The sequence below is a fragment of the Physella acuta genome, unplaced genomic scaffold, assembly GCF_028476545.2.
Source record: "Physella acuta isolate Inbredline_101_S28 unplaced genomic scaffold, ASM2847654v3 ptg000897l, whole genome shotgun sequence".
Lineage (NCBI taxonomy): Eukaryota > Metazoa > Mollusca > Gastropoda > Physidae > Physella > Physella acuta.
The window spans coordinates 150590-170446 of NW_026732414.1; the positions used below are offsets into that span (position 1 = coordinate 150590).

The 19857-nt window shown below is 36.7% G+C and overlaps 1 protein-coding gene across 5 annotated transcripts in view; it reads left to right on the forward strand.

Annotated features, from left to right (window-relative positions):
* Positions 1-3222: 3222 nt before the first annotated feature.
* The window catches only part of LOC131952966 (ATP-dependent 6-phosphofructokinase), a 42000-nt gene continuing 25365 nt past the window's right edge, over positions 3223-19857 (forward strand). For 3 of the 5 annotated variants that reach the window (XM_059315919.1, XM_059315923.1, XM_059315924.1), the window contains exon 1: positions 3223-3408. In XM_059315919.1, the coding sequence (XP_059171902.1) occupies positions 3358-3408 (51 nt within the window). In that variant the 5' untranslated portion in view covers positions 3223-3357. Of the gene's footprint in view, positions 3409-6961; positions 7014-8267; positions 8283-19857 lie in introns of those variants that run through there. The other 2 variants (XM_059315921.1, XM_059315922.1) reach the window with 2 other exon arrangements.

Sequence of the window (19857 nt, forward strand, 5' to 3'; positions counted from 1 at the left end):
CAGCGAAGTCACGTGGTCTCAATCGAAACGAGGCTGAGAGCCGGCACGTGCTACTTCAGTTTTTTTTCTCCTCATAGGCCTAATAATAAACTAATATTAGAAAAGCAATCAACGTATAGGCCTATAGCGGTAGGGTCGCAGTGAGACGGGGGGGGGGGGGGGGGTAGACGCAAAGGAGAGGGGCAATAAAAAGATGACGATATTGGAAAAAAGGTAATGGCGATATTCAAAAGGCTAGCATCGGGTTGATAGTATCGAACCGGCAACAGCTGCAGACCTAGTCAACTTACTAAACGTAGCCAGTTCAGAGCTGCAACAGGTTTCAAACTAAGATTGTTCAATCTCACACACAATCATTGGTCAAGGCAGATCAATGGCGAGCCAGTTAAGAGTGGATGGCTGGGCAGTTGAAGGAGTTCTGCGCCTCCCCCCCCCCGCCCCCCCCCCCCCCCCCCACACACACTATAGCCTACCCCTTTGGTTGTGTACTGTACTTGAGTTGTCTTAAAATAAATTAGAAAAGTTGGTTGACCTAAAAGATGATAATTCTATATCAGCGCTGGCTGCATTCTTTTTAAAATATCCGTTTAGCCGTAGAATCAAAGGGTTACATGTCATTGACAGCATTTTCAAAACAAATTCAATACATTACACACACACACAAACACACACATACACACACACACACATATATATATATATATATATATATATATATATATATAGGTATATATGTCCTTTATGCATTACTACACTTTTCATCGAATTGCGATGAAACTTTGGGGGGGGGGGGGGAGGGAGGGAATACACATGGGCCAGGAAGATACGGTGACATTGGCAGTAGCTAAACAACTACGTGGACTAACCAAGGTGGACAGGGCTCTCAAGGTCCATGGGCCCTGAGCTTTTGAATAAATCGAGTATCGTATTTACAGTAGTACATAAGCGATATACTCACTTATTAAACAATAATTAGAAAATCGTTTGTGTTGAGTGTTGTATGCCGTTATCAGTTTCGGGTTTTTGTATTTCTTTTGTGTGATGTGTTATTCTGTGATTTGCTCTGTGTCCTGTTCACTTTGTTCTTCATAAAGTACAATTAACGTTGCAACAAAGCAACTATATATATATATATATATATATATATATATATATATATATATATATATATATATATATATATATATATATATATATATATATATATATATATATATACAACTATATAGGCCTATACATACAACTATATATATATATATATATATATATATATATATATATATATATATATATATATATATATATATATATATATATATATATATATATATATATATATATATATATGTTACGGTCAAAGCCCGAACTGCGGCCAAAGCGCGGATTGGCCGGCCAATCCGCGCATTGCCGGCTCTCTTGGCCAAAGCCCGAAGAACTTAGCACTAAGATCGTATTTCGTACATTGGCCGGCCAATGCGCGCACTGGCCGGGACGTACTGGCCAAAGTCCGAAGCGCTTAAACTTGACAGCGTATTTTGTACATTGGCCGGTGCCAAGATACTTAAAACATCAAATACAAAATTTAAAGATGGTGAAGTAGGTGACAATGTACGCATCCGTTTTCCAGATGTTGACAGAGGTCACGGTGATCCCCGAAGCGTGATTGCAGTTGTCATGAGCGTCGAAGGCGGTTTCTACAAATTAGGAACGGAACATGGTGTTCTAAAACAACTGTGTGCTAGAAGTGAGTTTTCAATTCTTCACAAAAAAACTTCTCTTATTGTCGTCAGTTGGCACTGAGGAAAAATCACTACGAACCATCGCATCTTCACAATCATTGACTGGGGGCCAAGGCTACACTCGCTGCAATTGCACAACTAAGTGCACAACAAATCGCTGCAAGTGTAAAAATAACAAGCTGCTATGTAATTCTAAATGCCATAAAAGTTCAACTTGTTGTAACAAATGATGATATTGATAGATTGAGACTATACTACAATAAAAATTTGAATGTTTCTGTCATTTACTTTAATTATTAATCAATAAAGACTTAATTTCATGATCATTACGGCATAAAAAAAACAAAATCTGCTCATGATATTCTAATTCGGACTTTGGCCGGTCGTCCCTAGCCAGATGATCTTCTAGTTAAGACTTTGGCCGGTCCACCATGGCCAGTCCGCGGACTGGCCGGCCAAAGGCCGAAATCAAGCAAAGTTTCGGACTTTGACCGACCTATGGGAGGCGATATTGGCCAATGCGCGGATTGGCCGGCCAATCCTAGCATTGGCCGACTTCGGGCTTTGACCTTCACATATATATATATATATATATATATATATATATATATATATATATATATATATATATATATATATATATATATATATATATAACTATATATATATATATATATATATATAAAACTATATATAAAACTATATATATAACTATATATATATATAAAACTATAAATATATAACTATATATATAACTATATATATATATATATATATATATATATATATATATATATATATATATATATATATAAAACTATAAATATAGAACTATATATATAACAATATATAACTACATATATAACTATATATATAACTATATATATAACTATATATATATAACTATATATATAACTGTATATATATAACTGTATATATATAGTTATATATATAGTTAGGCCTATATAATGTGTCGCGGTGCCCTATTGTGTCCCAATGTATCCTGTACATCAGTGGCTTGAAGGAAAACCTCTGCTCACTACACGGGTCAATCAATACCTGTCCCCCCCCCCCCCCCGGGGCATCTGCAGCTCACCTGATATAACTAACAACTCCCGCCAAACAAATTTAGCCTCGAACTGGTTAGACCGCGAAACTTGCAGCAGACGTATATTTATTTATACGAATTATGATTAGTCCGTTCGGCCCCAACCCCCCCACCCCACCCGCCCCTACACCCTCACCCACGTGTGTTTGTATAGGCCATTTAATTCTCTGCTCATTACAACCTTGTTCAATACATGATTGAACATTCGCCTCGACATGAGCGGCTTGTTCAGACCTCATTCTTGCCGCTAGGACATGTCACCTGTAGGACATGTCACCTGTAGGACATGTCACCTGTAGGACATGTCACCTGTAGGACATGTCACCTGTAGGACATGTCACCTGTAGGACATGTCACCTGTAGGACATGTCACCTGTAGGATAAGTCACCTGTAGGACATGTCACCTGTAGGACATGTCACCTGTAGGACATGTCACCTGTAGGACAAGTCACCTGTAGGACATGTCACCTGTAGGACATGTCACCTGTAGGACATGTCACCTGTAGGACATGTCACCTGTAGTTGACCGATGGCCAGCCCTGCCCATGACCCATGACACAGTAAGTAACTATTTTTGTTTGGTAGTTCATGCTAGCAGTATTGCTGGTAGTTCATGCTTGCCCACTACCACACCACACCACAAGCTACCACACCACACACGACCACACACTGCAACACCACAAACGACCTCACCACTCACTACAAACTACCACCCCACAATCGACCACACCACAAACTACCTAACACTCACTGAAAACTACCACACCATACAATACCACACCACAAACTACCTCACCACTCACCACAAAATACGACACCACACACTACAACATCACACTACACACCACCACACAACACACTACCACGCCACACACTACCACACCACAAACTACCTCACCACTCACTACAAACTACCACATCACAAACGACCACACCACAAACTATCTTACCACTCAACATAAACTGCCACACTAATACACCACACACTACCACACCGCACCACACACTACCACACCACACACCACCACACAACACACTAATACACCACACACTACCACACCACACACCACCATATAACACACTAATACACCACACACTACCACACCACACAGCACCACACACACTGCCACACCACAAACTACCTCACCACTCACTACCAACTACCACACCACACACTAGCACACCACACACTATCGCACTAGAAACTACATCACCACTCACAACAAACTACCACATCACACCACACACTACTACACCACACACTACCACACCTCACCAGTAGCACCACACAATGTAGCACCACACAATGTAGCACCACACAATGTAGCACCACACATTGTAGCACCACACCACCACACAATGTAGCACCACACAATGTAGCACCACACAATGTAGCACCACACAATGTAGCACCACACAATGTAGCACCACACAATGTAGCACCACACAATGTAGCACCACACAATGTAGCACCACACAATGTAGCACCACACAATGTAGACCCACACAATGTAGCACCACACAATGTAGCACCACACAATGTAGCACCACACAATGTAGCACCACACAATGTAGCACCACACATTGTAGCACCACACAATGTAGCACCACACAATGTAGCACCACACAATGTAGCACCACACAATGTAGCACCACGCAATGTAGCACCACACAATGTAGCACCACACAATATAGCACCACACAACCACACATTGTAGCACCACACAATATAGCACCACACAATATAGCACCAGACAACCACACATTGTAGCACCACACAATATAGCACCACACAATGTAGCACCACACATTGTAGCACCACACATTGTAGCACCACACATTGTAGCACCACACAATATAGCACCACACAATGTAGCACCATACAATATAGCACCACACAATGTAGCACCACACAATGTAGCACCACACAATGTAGCACCACACAATGTAGCACCACACAACCACACAATGTAGCACCACACAATGTAGCACCACACAATGTAGCACCACACAATGTAGCACCACACAATGTAGCACCGCACATTGTAGCACCACACAATATAGCACCACACAACCACACATTGTAGTACCACACAATGTAGTACCACACAATGTAGCACCACACAATATAGCACCACACAATGTAGCACCATACAATATAGCACCACACAATGTAGCACCACACAATGTAGCACCACACAATGTAGCACCACACAACCACACAATGTAGCACCACACAATGTAGCACCACACAATGTAGCACCACACAATGTAGCACCACACAATGTAGCACCGCACATTGTAGCACCACACAATATAGCACCACACAACCACACATTGAAGTCCACACAATGTAGCACCACACAATGTAGCACCACACAATGTAGCACCACACAATATAGCACCACACAACCACATATTGTAGAACCACACAATATAGCACCACACAATGTAGCACCACACAATATAGCACCACACAATATAGCACCGCACAATGTAGCACCACACATTGTAGCACCACACAATATAGCACCACACTTGTAGCACCACACATTGTAGCACCACACAATATAGCACCACACATTGTAGCACCACACAATATAGCACCACACAATGTAGCACCACACATTGTAGCACCACACAATATAGCACCACACAATGTAGCACCACACATTGTAGCACCACACAATATAGCACCACACAATGTAGCACCACACAATATAGCACCACACAACCACACATTGTAGCAACACACAATATAGCACCACACAATGTAGCACCACACATTGTAGCACCACACATTGTAGCACCACACAATATAGCACCACACAATGTAGCACCACACAATATAGCACCACACAATGTAGCACCACACAATGTAGCACCACACAATGTAGCACCACACAACCACACAATGTAGCACCACACAATGTAGCACCACACAATGTAGCACCACACAATGTAGCACCGCACATTGTAGCACCACACAATATAGCACCACACAACCACACATTGTAGCACCACACAATGTAGCACCACACAATGTAGCACCACACAATGTAGCACCACACAATGTAGCACCACACAATGTAGCACCACACAATGTAGCACCACACAATGTAGCACCACACAATGTAGCACCACACAATATAGCACCACACAACCACACATTGTAGCACCACACAATATAGCACCACACAATGTAGCACCACACAATATAGCACCACACAACCACACATTGTAGCACCACACAATATAGCACCACACAATGTAGCACCACACAATATAGCACCACACAATGTAGCACCACACAATATAGCACCACACAATATAGCACCGCACAATGTAGCACCACACATTGTAGCACCACACAATATAGCACCACACTTGTAGCACCACACATTGTAGCACCACACAATATAGCACCACACATTGTAGCACCACACAATATAGCACCACACAATGTAGCACCACACATTGTAGCACCACACAATATAGCACCACACAATGTAGCACCACACATTGTAGCACCACACAATATAGCACCACACAATGTAGCACCACACAATGTAGCACCACACAATGTAGCACCACACAATATAGCACCACACAATGTAGTACCGCACATTGTAGCACCACACAATATAGCACCACACAATGTAGCACCACACAATATAGCACCACACAATGTAGCACCACACAATATAGCACCACACAATATAGCACCGCACAATGTAGCACCACACATTGTAGCACCACACAATATAGCACCACACTTGTAGCACCACACATTGTAGCACCACACAATTTAGCACCACACATTGTAGCACCACACAATATAGCACCACACAATATAGCACCACACATTGTAGCACCAAACAATATAGCACCACACAATGTAGCACCACACATTGTAGCACCACACAATATAGCACCACACAATGTAGCACCACACAATGTAGCACCACACAGTGTAGCACCACACAATGTAGTACCACACAATGTAGCACCACCAGACGAACACTCGTTGCCTCCACCGAATGAAAGCCAAACAAGATCAAAAGCTCAGATCGGTGGGACTTTCGTTCGTTTGAGTTGACGAGTTATCTGCCCGTCACTTTTGAGTTGACGAGTTATCTGCCCGTCACTTTTGTCTAGGAGATGTGTAAGTACATTTGTTTCTCATGAATTTCCCACCCCTCTCCCTCACGTGGACAAAATAAAAATAATGAAACTATTAAATTTAAAATTTAAAGCTCAAATGGACTTTGGCTCTGATTGTAGATTACAAGGGAAAGCGGATGGACCAGTAACACACATACATCTAATGTATAAAGTTCAATTCTGTATGTAGGTAGCGGACAGCGGACCATTGATTACAAAGGAATATAGCGAAAAAAAAAAAGACTTGATCGCCATAGTGTGATATATCTAAAGTGCTCATCATCTAAATTAATGATATAAAAAAATTAATATTGAAGGTGTTATAAAACACATTTAATTTTTCAAACTTTTAGTGTTAATTGACGTCGTGTGCATTAAAAAAAATTAAAGAAAATGTATCATCCTTCACAAATATTCTAATTGTGTCTGAAAATTATTTACTTTTAGTTCTTTAGCCCTTATTACGTCCCTTGATAAATAAGAAACACAATTACTGCCCTTAAAAAACATTACATCGAGGGAAAATTTATACTTAACTTTCTTGTATACAGAGCATAGAGGAAGTATTGTAATCGTGCACAAAAAGCTCATGAAATTTTAACAGTTTTCATCGTGTTACACCTCAGTACTTCATCGTATACGGAGTATAGAGGGCTTATTTTAATCGAGCAAAAATTACAAATACAGATTTATAAAAAAATTTGCGTTCATGTATATGTATTATTTCAAATTTGTAGTTCTGTATCAACTTTTCAGCAATTTCCGCTTACCGGAAGTGGAATTTATTCTACTCTTTCTTTTTCAAAAACCTATATCTTGAGTACTGTTTCACATAGATAAACAACGAAATTTCATGCATAAGTAAAAGATCTAATTGTCTGCCTTCAGTCAAATTATGAGTCATTTCCGTTGACCGGAAGTAGTAATTTACGCTATTTCCGATTTCTCAAAAAATGGATTTATAAAGTACTAAAGAATTGTAAGAATTTATAAAGTAATAATTTATTCCGCACTATTATACACATATTTTTTGGCGTTTACTTGTTGCGCAGTTCTTTTTTCTACGAGATTCTGTTCTATTTTTAAAAAGTTTAAGTATGTAAAAACTGATTAAAAATCGTGTCTGTATCTCGAGTTGCCATCCCCATAGTGTTATATAAGAATATTCGAGAAAGTTTAGGGGAAATCACTATCGGTTTATTATTACTTTGTTTTGAGGTGGGGGAAAAAGTAAGTACATCATTAGCGTGGATTGATCAAGTGAAATGTGGTAAGTAAAACGCATATATTTTAAATACTTCGTTTTATTTCTTTTATACACTGAAAGTACTGTTTACTAATTACTTTTTAAAATCAATAACTGTTTAGAAGCCAGCTCCTAAATGTCCTCTATCTTTCCGTTTGTGGATAAGCTTGGCGACACGGCAGGGTTCGACTTGGCGCTATGGTGCAGAATTTCGTTTTAAACAGCACGATAGACTATGGATAAAAAAGGTTACTATTGGGCTTGTAAGTTGTTAAAGTAGCTTACCAAGTTCTCGCTCCGGTAGTTGCCAGCTGGCGTTTTTTTGTTTTTTCAAACCAAATGTGAATATTTTTTATTTATTTTTTTTAAGTTATGAAATCTACTTTCGTTTTTGGAATAAAAAAACTCCGACAATAAGTTGTTTTAAGTAAATTAAGTTTAAAATAACACACACACACACACAAATATATTATATTTTATATAGATCTAGATAGATCTAGAATACAACCTATATAATAATAATACATCTATAATCTATATAAAATATGATATTTATAGGCCTAAAAGATTTCAATCGTAAATCTGAAATCAAGCCTAATTTAATTAATAAATATATATAGCCTAGATCTAGATTTCTAGATCTAGAATTCTATATCTAGATCTATGACTTAAAAAAACCCTCTTGAAAATTCCGACTTAGACAGTAACATACGACATACAGGATTTATTTTTAATTTAAAGACTCAAGAGTAGTCTAGAGATCTAGATTCTAGATCTAGTTTCTTTTATTTTACAGTGTAGTTGAGTGGAATTAATTACTAAATTACTAAATAGGTTATTTACTTTAAGACAGGTAGACTAGAATATGTTCAATATCAATTTATATATAGAATCTAGATTATTCTAGATCTAGCGAAGTTTAGTGTAGTCTTGTTGTAGAACTTAAGAACTAAATCTAGAGTGTAGGCAACTGTAGTAATTTAGATCTAGAATCTAGTACTGTGTGACGTCATTTTAGGGGGTGGGGGTCTGGCTTTTTGTGACGATGTGTAGGGGGAGGGGGGAGGTAAAAATCGTCAAAAAAATGCGTGACGTCATTTATAGATGACCCCCATGGAGAAGATCCACACAGAAACTGTAATAGATTGAAATAATTGTGAGGTCAAGGGAACTCACTCTTCTGTATTAGTATTATATTTATATTGTTATCTTGAGTGATGTCCCTTACATGTTGTTATCTATAAATAGTTCTCTCTCGCCATTTCTCTTCCTCTCTTACCAACATGGCGTCTGTACATAATAAAGACTGTTAACAACCAACGCGGCTTCTCGTCAGTCATTACAATCCACGTCATTTGGCGACGAAGGATAAACATCTACTAGAAAGAGCACCTAATTACGCAAAAAAGAGGTTTGCTAGAGCTTATTAGCTAATTATTTCTAGAATTATGGCGCTGTATGGCCAAATAAAAGAATTTGATGCGAATGATGAAATCATTCAAGATTACCTAGAGAGGTTAAGCTTTTACCTAGAAGCTAACGACGTGACGATAGAAGCCAAAAAGAGAGCTGTTTTGTTAACAGTCATAGGGCCTCAACAATTTAGGCTACTAAAAGACTTATGCGCTCCAGCTAGTCTAAATACCAAGAGCTTTAACGAGCTGAGCAAATTGCTAACAGACCACCATGCGCCTACCCCATCAAAGTTTCTATGTCGAGCTAGATTTGACAGTAGGACTCGTCAGCCAAACGAGTCAATATCAGAATATGTTGCTGCTTTACGTCATTTAAGTAGATTCTGTGAATTTGGAGAAACGCTGTCTGACAGATTATGTGAAAAGTTTGTGACAGGTGTAAACAGCCCTGATATTCAAAGAAAGTTGCTGCTCGAGTCAGATCTAAAATTAGAAAAAGCAATACAACTTGCAACTTCAATCCAGCAGTCATCAGATGCGGCGAAATCTCTAACGCCTTCAGGGATCCATGCAGTAAACAACAGGTTAGTCAACAAACATCAACCCCAACAGAGCATTCCAACTTATGCTAAACACCCTGCTCGTTCAAATCCTAGATCTAAATCTAGTAATAATTATCAAAAATGTCATCGATGCAAAGGTCCCCATGCATATCATCAGTGCAAGTTCAAGTCTGCAACTTGTTATAAGTGCGGTGAGCAAGGTCACATTGCTAAGGCCTGCTTTGCAAAGTCTTCGTCTGTTGCTAAATCTAGCCAGTCAAGACAGTACCGCAACCAAAAGCAGCACTATATTAACTCTCACCAAGACTACCTAACTCAACCAATGAACCACTCTACCTGTGAAAATGCTCAAACTGATTCGCAGCCGGATTTCAACCTATTCTCTGTGAAATCAATAAGTCATGCTCCCATCATTGTACCAGTTAATATCAACGGTAAGAGCATCAGCTTCCAACTTGACACTGGAGCATCTCTAACAGTCATAACAAAGAAAGATTTTGACGCTGTCATAGGAGGATCAGTGCCTCTACAGCCGTGTCACAAGTGTCTAACAACATACACTGGTGACAATGTTCCGGTAATAGGAGAGTGTATGGTTCATGTAAGTTATAATGGTCAAAGTGTTAAACTTCCTCTTCTTGTGGTTGAAGGAAATGGACCGCCATTACTAGGTAGGAACTGGTTAAGTGATCTTAAGTTAAATTGGGAGAGTATTTGTTCATTGAAGAATGTAAAAGAATCTAGTCTTACTTCACTAGATAAAGTTATATCTGAAAATAAATGTGTTTTTGGTAATCATGGATTACTAAATGATAGAACAGTGAAGTTAAGCATTAAAGACACAAATCCAAGATACTGCAAAGCTAGAGTTCCACCTTATGCAATGAGGAATAAAATTGAAAATGAGCTAAGTAGATTGGAATCTAATGGCATTATAAAGAAGGTAGACTATTCCGATTGGGCAACGCCCATTGTGCCAGTGTTAAAGAAGGATGGTTCTATAAGAATTTGTGGAGATTATAAAACTACACTGAATAAGCAAATAGAGCTAAATAGGTACCCTATACCTAACATTGAGGAAATTTCTTTGAATTTGGCAGGAGGAGACAAATTCACTGAATTAGACTTTAGTCATGCTTACACTCAACTAGAACTGCATCCAGATTCAAAAGTCTATACGACAATAAACACACATAAAGGACTCTACCAATATGAAAGACTATGTTTTGGCATATCATCTAGCCCTGGAATTTTCCAAGCTGTCATGGACAGTATTTTTAAGGATATTCCAAATGTTTGTGTGTACTTTGACAATGTGTACATAACTGGTAAGAATGACACTGAACATCTTAAAACACTTGATAAAGTCTTGAAAATTGTTGGTGAAAAAGGTTTAAAGATAAACAAAGATAAATGTCAATTCATGCTGACAGAAATTAGTTTTCTTGGTTATATATTAAGCAGGCAAGGTATCAGACCTCAACCTGAGAAAACAAAAGCCATTAAAGAAGCACCCAAACCTGAAAATACCCAACAACTAAGAGCTTTTTTGGGCTTAATAAATTACTATGCAAAGTTCATAGGAAATCTGTCTGGTAAACTATCACCACTGTACAAGCTGCTACAGAAAAATGCAACTTGGCACTGGGGTAAACAACAAGAAGCTGCTTTTAATACAGCAAAAGAGGCTTTGTCTGCTGACACCTTACTAACTCACTATGACCCAGGGAAAAGACTTGTATTGACATGTGATGCTTCACCAGATGGTGTAGGAGCAGTCTTGTCCCACATGGATGAGAAGGGTGACAGACCCATTGCTTTTGCCAGTAGATCTTTGAACCAGGCTGAGAAAAATTATTCTCAGTTAGATAGGGAAGGCTTAGGCATCATTTTTGGTGTTAAGAAATTTCATAAGTTTCTGTTTGGTAGGAAGTTCACCATCTTTACAGATCATAAACCATTGCTAGGTTTATTTGGAGAAAACAAAACCCTACCTGAGCATGCCTCACCAAGAATTCAAAGATGGGCTATCACACTAACTGCATACAATTATGAATTGAAATACAAACCTGGATCTGAGAATAGTGCAGATAGTCTTAGTAGATTACCTTTAAAAAACCAAAGCCTGAGCTATGTACCAGAAGATGTTTTTGTTCTCTTCACTATCATGGATAACTCCAATATAAATGTGAATGATTTAAAAGAGAAACACAAAGATGAGTGCTTAATAAAAGTATATGAGTACTGTAAGAATGGTTGGCCTGAAGAGTCTGTGAATGATGACTTAAGGCCATATTAAATAAGAAATTAAAAACTTTGTGAAGATAATATTAAAGATGGAGAAGATGCAGTCCATTATCAGTCAGAGTTGCCTAAACAAAGTATTTGTAACTTCATAAATGATTATGGTGATATGGCAATTTCAAATGTTTTAAAGAAAATACATTAGTAAGAAGGAATGTGATCATCAAACAACTTTGCTAACATCATTAGCACTTACAGAAACTAAAAGGGTAACATCAAAAGAAGAAAAAGATTTTTGCCATTTAATACACCCACTTCAAATACTGGATCACAGTTGCAAAGTGATATGGTCCAGAATATTACTCATAAACAGTATTTTTGGTTACCAGGAAAGCACTATCAGATTACCTGAGAAAATTGATCAATCAAAGAAATCTATGTCAGTCAAGGATCTGAATAACAGCATAATACTTTCAGATGCCAATTCAAAAATAGTTCCATTAAATCATGACAAAACATTCATTGAAGGAGAATTTGGTGTTAATAAGAATGTGTATCTAAGAAATTATGGGAGAAAGGAAAAATGGATACCAGGTCAAATTGTTCAATGTACAGGACCTGTGTCTTATAAAGTTAAAAATAACTTGTGCAGATAATAAGTGTGAATCTGCCAATCCCACCAAATCTGAACAGTTCACACCAACTCAGTTTGTTTCACAACCAAGTTCTGTTGATATGAGTGAACCAAGTTGTCTGGAGTCAGAAAATGTAAATTCTGGAGTTAATGATTTAAATCCTAGACCTCCTGAGATAGAGAATCCAGATGGTCAGAATATTGAGTCACCAAATCAAAAGCCACTGAGAAGGTCAAGCAGGACAATCAAGGTCCCAAATAAGTTAGACCTATGATTTTAAAGGTCAAAAGGACTTTGACATTATTGTTTTGTATCTTGATTATGTTGTGGCATATTGTGCATTGTTTGTAAGGATGTAATCTACCATAGTGTTCATGTTACAATATAATTGGTGATTTTAGGATACTATCAATTGTTCTATTGAGAGATGTGTTATTGTGTTCTAAGGGTAAAGGGATGTAATAGATTGAAATAATTGTGAGGTCAAGGGAACTCACTCTTCTGTATTAGTATTATATTTATATTGTTATCTTGAGTGATGTCCCTTACATGTTGTTATCTATAAATAGTTCTCTCTCGCCATTTCTCTTCCTCTCTTACCAACATGGCGTCTGTACATAATAAAGACTGTTAACAACCAACGCGGCTTCTCGTCAGTCATTACAATCCACGTCAGAAACAGTTGAAGGGAAGGGGCCTAACATTCAAACAGGTAGAGGTACCAACATGATTTTAGAGATTATGTAGATATACATATATATATAGGGGGAGGGATAGAGAGAGAGAGGGTACATCTGTAAATTGCATCACATATTTTATGATGATTTTTACCTCCCCCTCATAAAAGAAGAATGTATGATAGCTGGGTAATCCTAATTTATATAATCAGATTATTGTGGTAAATAAAAGTCAACATATCTAGCCTAACAAAATGCCATGAATTTAAAATATATATTATGACTTAGAGAAAGTTTGGTGAAATGGAAAGATCTGCAAATTTGATTTATTGATGATGTCAAACTTGTTTATATTATTCCTTTGGAGCTGATATTAATAAAAAGTTAATGAATTATAGAGTTTTATCCAAATGATGTTTCTAAAGCCTTGCATGAACTTAATTTAAATATATTTAGCTGCCCAGGCAAAGAACCCAATGAATTTTCCAGAATTGGCTTGTCGTTTGACCGATGGTAACAAAGAGAATCAACCAGGATCTTCGCTGATAAGAAAATCTGAAGACATACCTTATTCTTCTATATCTAAATGTGATTTGTCTAAGGAAAATATTTATTCAGTGACAATTGCTAAAGATATTTTACCATTATTTCAAACATCATCTTCTGAAATGTTGTTTTCTATCTCTAAACCTTCCACAATTTCTTCAAGTTTCAAGAGATATTTTAACATCATTGCCTACTTCCCACAGTTCTTATGTTCAAAATTTGCAATTTTCTGAGAAACAAAGTAATAACAAATTTGTACCCAGTGTTTTAGTTTCAGCTCCATTAAAATTTAATAAACCAATCAATTTCAAAATTAAATGTTTCTTATCCCATATGAAAGTAGTCTGTTTTATTTAAGAAAAATCACCTTTAAAAAAATTTAATGTTTGAATGTCAATAAATTGTTAACATGGACTGGTTTGCGGGTAAGCTTTTATACTTAGTGTACAATAAAGATTCAGTTTTGATGTCAATATAGTTGCTTCTGAAAGAATTAAACTATAAACAATAGCATTTATATTAATATCTCAATGGCAGTTCAGTATACTTTCATCATTGTTTTCAAATAACAAAACAGAACTACAGTTTTAAAATTGAAAAAAAAAATGAAAAGAATTTCATAAATGGATGGTTTTTTAATTAATTAAAAACAGAAGATGCATCAATACAGCATTACAATGTATATGATTAATATTTCTTTTCATGGACAATCATCATTTAAATTCTTCATTGAAAGTTAAATTCAGCTTCCTTGTGTCTAAAAATCCACATCCATGCTGTTCCATTTACCTAGAAATTAAATAAATAATATTTTTAACAACTTTCTGTAATATGAAAAAATTAATCATTGATTAAAACAGACAGCCAATATAGCAGTTGAATTAAAATTCACCTGTTTCTGTGACATTTGCATGTAAAATTAGAGTGTTCAGAGGTATATACCCAGCCACCTTTAATTTCCCTATCTTGAGCCAGGTACTCATGAGAGCTGGTACTCATGAGACTTAGGACATCATACCAGGACTAAAACCAGGGATCTGAACTCTTATCTTTTAGGATAGAAATGTGAAAGCTACTGTCTGACAGTCCCACTATCAAGCCATACATATTAATACTTACAGTATATAATCTTAGTAGCAACATATTCTTTAAGAATTAGAACACTGAATCGATTTCAAACTTGGGCTTAAGCTGAAAAATGGCTTATTATAAAAAAAAATTCAGCTCACCTTTAGTTCAAGATCAGCACCAATAGCCACAGTAAAGTGTGAGAAAATTGCTTGCCAAGTACCTAGGGAATTTAAATATAATAAATTATTAAGTTTATCCATATATTATATTAAAATAATTATTTAACTAATATGAGATATTAATATTAATATATATATATATATATATATATATATATATATATATATATATATATATATATATATATATATATATATATATATATATATATATATATATATATATATATATATATATATATATATATATATATTTATAAAAGGTTTAATTTATTGTAAAGGTTCAGTTTTCTATCTACTTAGCTTGTCTTAAAAACTAAAATATCTGGTTTACAGTTAACCATATCTTAACTATTACAAAACTATTAGTTTCATTTTCATTACTTGTAACTAAAAATTGTAGTCAATAGATCTAAAACTTAATTCTATTAACAGCTAACTGTAACCATACTGACTCTGACCAATTTATTAATTTTTGTACCCTGTAATTCATTAATAATTAGGCTTATACTAAAAGGCCGAAAGTTATCAATTGTAGATTTTATAGTCCCTGGTCTAGACTAACAAGACTAGCCTACAAGTCTAATAGTACTAATACACATGATCTAGTTTATAAGTTTACTACTAGGCAACTTGCTAGAAGACTAGTACTTAACCAAACTTTAACTTGCTAAAAATAAAAGGGCCTAATACAATAGTAGATGGCCTAGTAATACTTTTTTTTTACTGTGCTACTTACACTGCTTTTGGTACTATTACTACGGCTAACTAACTACTAACTAAACTCTATTGTAGCTTGATGGAGATCTATCATCTTGCTCTTTTAGTAGTCTACACTACTTACTACTTAGAAAAGTAGTAGCACTACTGTAACAATTTCAAACTAAATTTAATCTATATATTACTAGATCTACTCATTGCAACACTGTAGTCTGATAAGTCTGTAAGCCCTAAATGTATCTAGACCTAGATTCTAGTCTAATTTAGTTTCAGTCTAGTTATTAGTACCTACACTCTACAATAGTCTACAGTACTCTACACTACACTCTACTACTACTCTAATCACTCTACTGGCTACTGATCTAGATCTAGTAAATAGCTAGAGTAGATCTAGTCTAGATTCTAGATATAAAAAAATTGATTTAAAATTAAAAACAGGTTAGCCTTACTAGGCATTACTAGATCTAGCTCTTACTAAACTTAACTAGGGTAGGTTTTACCTAAACTAGATCTAATCTAGATCTAGAATCTATCTAGATTATTCTAGATCTACTAGATTCTCTAGATCTAGATTTTAGATCTAGGGCCTACCAACCATACTACCATCTGCAACTAGAATCTAGATCTAGATCTATTCTACTATCTCTATCTAGATCTAGTAATACTATCTATCTAGCCATCTAAATCTATCTACATGCTACTTCTAATAACTAATTAATAGGCCTACTTCTAAAATTATAAATATTAAACAGTAATCACTGAGTAATCAGTACTAGATCTAGAGTCTAGTTCAGTAATCTAGCTAGATCTAGATCTAGGTCTATTAACATTAACATTGTTGTCTAAGTTCTAGATATCTAGATCTAATATCTAGATCTAGATCTAGATTCTAGATCTAGATCTAGATCTAGATTCGATTAATAAGTAAGTCGTAGGCTGAGTGAGACTGGAGAAGTCATCCTCATTTTCCTGTTGTTTTAGTTTTTACCGTCATCCTTTTCTTAATATTTTTAATATTTTATCTAGATCACTAAAATACTAGAGTCTAGATCTAGAATCTAGATCTAATATATTCTAATTCATGAACTTATACTCTTAGAACTAGATTAAAGCAATGTAGATCTTAGTTGGTATATTCTAGAATCTAGATCTCATTCTAGACTAGATCTAGGTCTGGGAATCTTAAGTCTCGTAGCAAAGACTGAGTAGAGTCAGAGTAATGTCCCCTAGGCAGCCTTGGACAAACTATCAACAAAAGAAATAAAATCAATATATATACTTACCGACACAAAACTTTTATATTCAAAAATGCATACACATGTGTTTGTTCCCATCCATATGAACAAAACAGCGTTGAAAGTTTTTACAGTTGTTGCATTTCTGAAACGTTTGATGATTTTGAAATCTTGAAGCGGGACCTACTAACAAATAGCCGCCATGTTTTTTGTTATCAATGGGAAACCCCGTTCACAACAATTGATTTAGTTCGAAAACTTTTATCTCTCCCTGGCTAACCAGACACGAATTAACGCGAGAAAGAACGATAAACTTACAAGTTCTATAGTCTTTAACTGAATCCAATGTGGACGTCCTCTGGCGTTATTTGGCACCCAGGGCCTTCCCTTGTTAGCTATGGCGCCTACGTTCGTTTAAGTGAGTGCAAAAGACTATACATAAGTTGTGGTACTAAAATCGTTTACTAAGTTGAATCAGGCGGTTCCACCGGCGCCCCAGCATGGTGCGATTTGGCGCCTTGTGAGCACTTTGCAATTGTTTGCATTTAAGTTTGTGTTTATGTTTGCGTTTATTTGCATTATTTTGAGTTATTGTTTGCGTTTAGGTTTGCGTTTGTGTTTCTATGTGTATTTGAATTTGTGTTTGTTTTTATGTTTGCGTTTGTGTTTGCTTTCATGTTTGCGTTTTTTTTTTGCGTTTACGTTGTGTTTATGTTTATGTTTGTGATTACGTTTGTGTTGCGTTTGTGTTAGTGGTTTGGTTGATTGTGGTTAGTGTAAAGTTCAGAGTTGGAGTTAGGCTTAGGGTTATGTGTTTATTTCTCAAAGGTTCATATTTGCATATAGACAATTAATTGGAAAAGTAATATATTTCCTAAACCTGGGCAATACCGGGTATTGCTGGTTAGTAAACACACTAGTCACGGCCCTTTACAGATAGGTTTTTCACAGAGGCCAGTGCAGAAAAAAGGTATCAGAAGAAAAGCCGAATTTCACCCTGCACTTCACGCGTTGGTCGAGTGTTTGTGTGGTTTTTTTTCAGTGTTTTTTTTGTCTTAGGTGGGTTCGTGTCCAGTTGTAGGTTCATGTCTTACGGTTTCTTTTCTATGTTTCGCGAGACAGCGTGTAGGCCACCTGACCACTGGGTCACAGGGTGACGCTGTGGACACTCTACTAGCCTGACACATGACTGACGTCACCAGGCTGTGGATGGCTTGTTACATGAAAGGAAGTGGAGCATTGGGAATATTAGGACATTAAGGGAATGGAGCATTGGGAATATTTGGACATTAAGGGAATGGAGCATTGGGAATATTAGGGCATTAAGGGAATGAGACATAAGAAATATTAGGGCATTAAGGGAATGGGACATTACAAATATTAGGGCATTAAGGGAATGGGACATTACAAATATTAGGGCATTAAGGGAATGGGGCATTAGAAATTTTTCACAGTTAATAGTAACGATGTTTATCCATAGTCGGTTATAAAAACAACATTGTCTTCTCTATAGTCGGTTATAAAAACAACATTGTCTTCTCTATAGTCGGTTATAAAAACAGCATTGTCTCCTCTATAGTCGGTTATAAAAACAGCATTGTCTCCTCTATAGTCGGTTATAAAAACAGCATTGTCTCCTCTATAGTCGGTTATAAAAACAGCATTGTCTCCTCTATAGTTGGCAAATTTACCTCTTCCCGGTCCCTTTGTAGTTGAACTTTCATTAAAAATTCATTTCATTAAAAATTTATTTAACGGGCTACAAAAAATTTTACTGTGTAAAATTTACGATTTTTCGCCTTGGTGTCACCCCCTGAATGGTGTCGCCCGTTGCGGTCCCCCCCCCCCCCCTCTAACGACATCAAAAACCTTTTTGACAGCAACCTTTGCGACAGAGAAGGCATGCACTGAGAGCAAAGGGAAATAACTCAATATTTTGTTCGCAAAATTATCTTAGCTTGATTACATCCCCTTCAGTCTTGGATTTTTAGGATGGGGAAAGGATTGTGGGAGTTGATGATATTTGATTAAACATAGGTCAGCACGACTCTTCTCTAGAGACCTACTTAACAACTTAGCCTGGCGCTACTATCCGTTACATTAGTGAATCTTATTCATACACTTTCCTCTCTATACTGCATGTTTATCATCCAGTGTTTCTTCCAGATTTTTTTCTCCGAAAAAAAAGGGGGGGGGGGGGCACTTAGAATTTTTTTAGGGGGGGGGGGCGGACTAAAATTTCCGGTGGAGGGAGGGGGATGCCTGAAAGAAACTCTTTTATCATCGTCTTCTACATCAAATAGCGGCCCACTTT